Source organism: Physeter macrocephalus, chromosome 18, assembly GCF_002837175.3.
Source record: "Physeter macrocephalus isolate SW-GA chromosome 18, ASM283717v5, whole genome shotgun sequence".
NCBI lineage: Eukaryota > Metazoa > Chordata > Mammalia > Artiodactyla > Physeteridae > Physeter > Physeter macrocephalus.
Genome location: NC_041231.1, coordinates 6,648,782 through 6,655,706, shown reverse-complemented (window position 1 = coordinate 6,655,706; position 6,925 = coordinate 6,648,782). Strand labels below are relative to the sequence as shown.

Here is a 6,925-nt window from a genome sequence, read left to right as displayed (position 1 = left end):
ACAAAACTATAATTCAAAAAGATACATGCATCCCTATGTTCATAGCAGCACTATTCACAATAGCCAAAACATGGAAACAACCTAAATATCCATCAATGGATGAATGGATAAAGAAGATGTGGTACCTTGACGACATGGGTAGGGGGAAGGGTAGGCTGTGACGAAGTGAGAGAGTGGCATGGACATATATACACTACCAAACGTAAAAGAGATAGCTAGTGGGAAGCAACCGCATAGCACAGGGAGATCAGCTCGGTGCTCTGTGACCATCTAGAGGGGTGGGATAGGGAGGGTGGGAGGGAGGGAGACACAAGAGGGAAGAGATATGGGAACATATGTATATGTGTAACTGATTCACTTTGCTGTAAAGCAGAAACTAACACACCACGGTAAAGCAATTATACTCCAATAAAGATGTTAAAAAAAAAGATGCAGTACATATATACAATGGAATATTACTCAGCCATAAAAAAGAATGAAATAATGCCATCTGCAGCAACATGGATGCAACTAGAGATTATCACACTAAGTGAAGTAAGTCAGAAAGAGAATGACAAATGCCATATGATATCACTTATATGTGGAATCTAAAATATGACACAAATGAACCTGTCTATGAAACAGAAACAGACTCACAGACACAGAGAACAGACTGGTGGTTGCCAAGGGGCAGGGGGCTGGGGGAGGGATGCAGTGGGAGTGTGGGGTTAGCGGATCTAAGCTATTATATATAGAATGGATAACAACAAGGCCCTACTGTATAGCACAGGGAACTATATTCAATATCCTATGATAAACCATAATGGAAAAGAATATTTTTGAAAAGAAGAATGTATACACAAATGACTGAATCACTTTAGCGTACAGCAGTAAACACTGTAAATCAACTATACTTCAATTAAAAATATATTGATTTAAAAAAAGCTCCTCCAAAATAAAAAAAAAGATAACTTCTTAAGTGGAAAAAGGCAGGACTTAAGACAGTATGTACACTGGATCCGTCTTTGTTAAAATTTTGTACTCAGTTGTAAAACGCACAGGAAAATGTTAGCAACGGCTGTCTCTGCTCAGACATCATATGATTTTAATTTTTTCTCCCTTTGGCTAATCTACTTGTAAATTGTTTTGCAAAGTGAACACACACTGATTTTTTGCGGTACACGGGCCTCTCGCTGTCGTGGCCTCTCCCTTTGCGGAGCACAGGCTCCGGACGCGCAGGCTCAGCGGCCACGGCTCACGGGCCCAGCCGCTCCGCGGCACGTGGGATCTTCCCGGACCGGGGCACGAACCCGCGTCCCCTGCATCGGCAGGCGGACTCTCAACCACTGCGCCACCAGGGAAGCCCCACACTGATATTTTTAACGGAAAAAAATTAGTTAACTTAAGAGGCAGTGACGCCAGGCGTGGGACAGGGTTCATGGAGGAGCAGTGGCCCCAAGGACGCTCACAGCAAAAGGCCCAGGGGCCCTCACTGAAGGACCTGTGACACCCTTCCTCCTCCCTTTTCGGGCCAGCTGATTCCATTTACCCTTCCAAACTTGGCTCCATGGCCCCTTCTCCAGGAAGTCCTCCTGGTAAACCCACCCCGGCACCTCTACTCCAGGGTAAGCCCACTGCCAGGCAGATGTTTACCAGAAACTTGGGCTCGGTAGCTCTGGGGCAGGCCCTGGAATCTGCATGGAGGCTGCACTCCAAGTGCGTCCAATGCAGGTGGTTTAGAGGCCACGCTCTGAGGACACGGGTCTTTCCTTTGGTCCAAGTAAGAAAATAGAACTTCAATCCCATTTTCTCACCCAGGACTAGTAGTTTAGAGGCAAATCAGTGATTTTCAGCCAGGGGCGATTTTGCACCTACGGACAATGTCTGAAGAAACTTCTAGTTGTCACAGCTGGGAGGCTAGTCCTGGCATCTAGTGGGTAGAGGTCAGGGATGCTCCTAACAGTCCTCCAGTGCCCAGGACGGTCCCTGCAACAAGGAACGATCTGACCCAAGATGCCAACACTGCCGAGGGTAAGAAACCCGGGAGAGCAATGAAAGATTAAAACTCGGAAGCCCCAAGCCCCCAAGGTCAGGAAGGCTCTTTGAGGAGGGCAGGCTGGAAACCGGAGAAAAAACTTTCCAGTCACACAAAACTGGGTTCTGATTCTGGCGCTGCCTCTCGCTACAAGCAAGACCAGGCCTACTTTGCTCATGGAAAGTGGGGAGGGTTGTACTTGTCTGGAAGCCGCGATCAGCAGCCGTAACAGCACCTCATTCCACCCATTCTCTGAAGCACGTCGACTTCACCTTCTAATATCTCCGAAAACTGGGATGTATCTTACAAGAATGCCGCTGCATATTTTAAGTGGCAGCATTTTATTACAGTTTTAACATTCCCTCTACACAGCGCAATCCTCCTTATTGCAGGGGGAGGGGGATGCACTCCCACCACCCTGCCCCCAGGCACCTGGCCAGATGAAGCAGGTGCCCAAGGTCACCATTAGCTCAGGATGGAGACAGGGTTCAATTCAGCTGCGTGACTTCAACCTAGGCCTCTCTCCTTTGAGGGGAGTTTGAAAGGAGACTTTCTGGCACTGATACAATCTTTACACGAGGAAGAGTCTGAAGGGCCTAATGGAAACAGGGCTGTGGGACTTTTGAGTTTTCTGTTTCGTTTCTCGATAGCCTCTAATTTTTTTGTTCAGGGAGCACACCAGACTCATCCTGGGACACAGGCCAGTGGTGGGTGCCTGCCTCAGCACTGCCCCGAGTGGTGACTGACGGGCGGCACACAGACTTGGGGCACCCTTCCCATCACCGCACATGTCCCGGAGGGAGGGGGTGTCCCTGACTGACAGAAACCAGCGTGGGCCCCAGGAAAACCAGATGCACCAAACGAGGAGATGCTGGCTGGCTTTTCTGCTGTTACCGGTGAGAAGCCACATGCCTCCGGAAACATTTCAGATCAAACATGAATGCCTGACTTACCAAAAGATCCTGCATCTTCCAGAAACCCAGAAGGTTTTAATCGATAATGCTTGGCTTTTTTCGAAACCTTGTCCTTGGTGTCCCAGAGCCTCAAGGTGATTTTGTGAAAATTTATTTTCTTTAGTAACTCCTTTGTCATGTTGATGTTAAAACTTTGGGTCCACGACACCCAGACCTTGTCTCCTTCTTGCCATGGCCTGATGGTCTGTGTAAAAGAACAACAAGAGACTCTCAGCGTTGAAAGCTCAGAGGCCAAGATCTGACCGCTGCCACGATGTGGCAGGCCCTGCCTTCCGCTTGTCTGTCCGTACATCCCACTCCCTCCTGGCTCCCAACTCACATAGGGAATCAGGAAATGGGTGCCACAGACAGGGGCCTGCATGCCTCTGGGTTGCTCGGAAAAATAAAGTAAAAGCAATTCCCTGCAAAGAGTGTCCCTCCCAGGGACTCCCCATCCTGACCCAGAGCCCTGCCCCAGGCAGAAGTGTGTGTGTGTGTGCAGGTGGCGGGTGTGCACACACACGTGCGTGCGCGTGTACACACATGTACTCACGTGTACACACAGAAAGAAATAATAAGAGCTGCCAAAACTTTCGAAACACCAAAGAAATTATTAGGTAAGAATATCTTCATAGAAAATCACAGAGTTGCTATCAATATTATTAGGTTCGTGCAGATTCCCATTCAGTAGGCCTAGAATGGCGACCAAGATCCTACGTTTCTAGCAAGTTCCAGGGGAAGTGAGGATCTTTTGTGGCTCTTGCTATTTCTTGTGGGTATCAGACTATATGCAAGGCCACACACACACACACACACACACACACACACACACACACACACACATATTCACCTTTATTCCTGAATCCAGGAACACTTTGGCCAAGGCTGGAAACACCACCACATCGACCTTTTTAGGCTCCCCATCATCAGGCAGGAGGAAGTACTCGATGTGGTAGTAATGGAGAACCTTTGCAATAGGTTTGTCCATTTTAGGGTGTCTCCTATATTTTTCAACCAAACTTGAACATTTTCCTTTGTGACCTAGAAGATACAGATGTAATGAGACTTGTTCTAACCTCACGTGGGAAAGCAGACCCGTCTCCACGATTCCCTAGAACCAAGAAGAGCCCAAGGCTGGAGGAGGTGCCGTGTGCAGACTCCCCGCTGCCGCCCGCTTGGAGTTAAGATGCATGTCCGGTTCTCCCAGCCACCAGAGGAGCAGCCCCAGGGCTGGAAGCCAGTGTGCGGAATTATAGCGCATAACTCCGAGGTGAGCATCTCCTTAAACTTTTTTACTGTAGGCACTTACCTGCCTGCCCCTAGTCTCAACAGTAAGAGGCAGGTTAAAAAAAAACCGGGGGCTTCCCTGGTGGCGCAGTGGTTGAGGGTCCACCTGCCGATGCGGGGGACACGGGTTCGTGCCCCGGTCCGGGAAGATCCCACGTGCCGCGGAGCGGCTGGGCCCATGAGCCATGGCCGCTGAGCCTGCGCGTCTGGAGCCTGTGCTCCGCAACGGGAGAGGCCACGACAGTGAGAGGCCCGCGTACCGCAAAAAAAAAAAAAAAAAAAAAACAAAGAAACAAAAAAAGCCCTCCAACACAGGGTAGGATAAAGTAGACACATACGATGGAATACTATATTGGTGTTTAAAACAAACGACAACAAAGTAAAACCAGGTCTGCTCATATCCTGTAAGATATCTAAGAGGTACCATCAAAATTTTAAAGAGCAAGTTGTAGAACAGGATACATAGGATCTCATTTCTCTTAAGTAAACAACTTACATAAACATTCATAAATAAATTCATAACTATTTAGGTATTGAAGGAAAAAACATTGAAGCTAGAATTTTATATCCAGCCAAAGATAGATCCTTCGAAGGTACTGGCGCCATAAAAATACTCTCAGGCAAGGTCTCATAAGTTGAGCTGCACAGCGATCTATTTTGTAAACGCCTTTGGAATAAGTGCCAAACTAAAAAAAACAAATCTAGGAGATGCTGCAAGAGATGTGAGGATTAAAGTTAATCAAATAAGCACGACTTTTCTTTTGTGTGGTATTTGCAGATGTCTTTTTCCATGCTCTTTTGCTTGATATCAACCGACCACAGATAAAAAGCACCATTATGGATAGAGGAGGTGACACACAATGACCAAAAACTCAATTCACCAAGAAGATAGGTCAATTCTAAAAGATGGTATACACCTAACCAAATAGCCTCCAAAATATCTGAAGCAACCATCAACAGAACTACAAGGAGAAGTTGAAATTAATCATCATGGGGAGATATTTCAGGCAGAACAACAAAAAAAGACATATCAAAAAATGGAATACTTCTTGATATATCTAGGAATACACCTACCTAAGGAGGCAAAAGACCTGTACTCCAAAAACTATAAGACACTGATGAAAGAAATCAAAGACGACACAAACAGATGGAAAGATATACCACATGTTCTTGGATTAGAAGAGTCAATATTGTTAAAATGACCATAATATCTAAGGCAATCTACAGATTCAACACAATCCCTATCAAACTGTCAATGGCATTTTTCACAGAATTAAAACAAAAAATTTTTTAATTTGTATGGAAACAAAAAAGACCCTGAAATATTGAGAAAGAACAGAGCTGGAGGAATCATGCTCCCTGACTTCAGACTATACAACAAAGCTACGGTGACCAAAACAGTATGGTACTGGCACAAAAACAGACACAGAGGTTAATGGAACAGGACAGAGAGCCCAGAAACAAACCCACGCATTTATGGTCAATTAATCTATGACAAAGGAGGCAAGAATATACATTGGAGATAAGACAGTCTCTTCAGTAAGTGGTAAGTGGTGCTGGAAAAAACTGGACAGCTACGTGTAAAAGAATGAAATTAGAACATTCTCTAACACCATACACAAAAACAAACTCAAAATGGATTAAAGAGCTACACGTAAGATAGGATACTATAAAACTCCTAGAGGAAAACATAGGCAGAACACTCTTTGACATAAATCGCAGCAATATTTTTTTGGATCCATCTTCTAGAGTGATAGAAATAAAAACAAAAATAAACAAATGAGACCTAATTCAACTTAAAAGCTTTTACACAGCAAATGAAACCATAAACAAAATGAAAAGATAACCTAAGGTCTGGGAGCAAATACTTGCAAATGATGCTACCAACAAGGGATTAATTTCCAAAATTTACAAACAGCTCATGTAGCTCAATATCAAAAAAACAAACAATGCAATGAAAAAATGGGTAGAAGACATAAGCAGACATTTCTCCAAGAAGACATATAGTTGGCCAACAAGCACAGGAAAGATGCTCATACAAATTGTGAAATTTTTTGTTCTAGTTCTGTAAAAAATGTCAGTGGTAGTTTGATAGGGATTGCATTGAATCTGTAGATTGCTTTGGGTAGTAGAGTCATTTTCACAATGTTGATTCTTCCAATCCAAGAACATGGTATATCTCTCCATCTATTTGTAACATCTTTAATTTCTTTCATCAGTGTCTTATAATTTTCTGAATACAGGTCTTTTGTCTCCTTAGGTAGGTTTATTCCTAGATATTTTATTCTTTTTGTTGCAATGGTAAATGGGAGTGTTTTCTTAATTTCACTTTCAGATTTTTCATCATTAGTGTATAAGAATGCCAGAGATTTCTGTGCATTAATTTTGTATCCTGCTACTTTACCAAATTCATTGATTAGCTCTAGCAGTTTTCTGATGGCATCTTTAGGATTCTCTATGTATAGTACCATGTCATCTGCAAACAGTAACAACTTTACTTCTTCTTTTCCAATTTGGATTCCTTTTATTTCTTTTTCTTCTCTGATTGCTGTGGCTAGAACTTCCAAAACTAAGTTGAATAAGAGTGGTGAGAGTGGGCAACCTTGTCTTGTTCCTGATCTTAGTGGAAATGGTTTCAGTTTTTCACCATTGAGAACAATGCTGGCTGTAG

At 44.1% G+C, this 6,925-nt stretch overlaps 1 protein-coding gene across 1 annotated transcript in view; it reads right to left on the bottom strand.

Annotated features, from left to right (window-relative positions):
* The window catches only part of CFAP92 (cilia and flagella associated protein 92 (putative)), a 77,692-nt gene that overhangs the window by 66,956 nt on the left and 3,811 nt on the right, over nucleotides 1-6,925 (bottom strand). The window contains exons 2-3 of the mRNA XM_055079575.1: nucleotides 3,818-4,008; nucleotides 2,951-3,172 (exon numbers count right to left, since the gene is read on the bottom strand). Coding sequence (XP_054935550.1) covers nucleotides 2,951-3,172; nucleotides 3,818-4,008 — 413 coding nt within the window. The remainder of the gene's footprint in view (nucleotides 1-2,950; nucleotides 3,173-3,817; nucleotides 4,009-6,925) is intronic.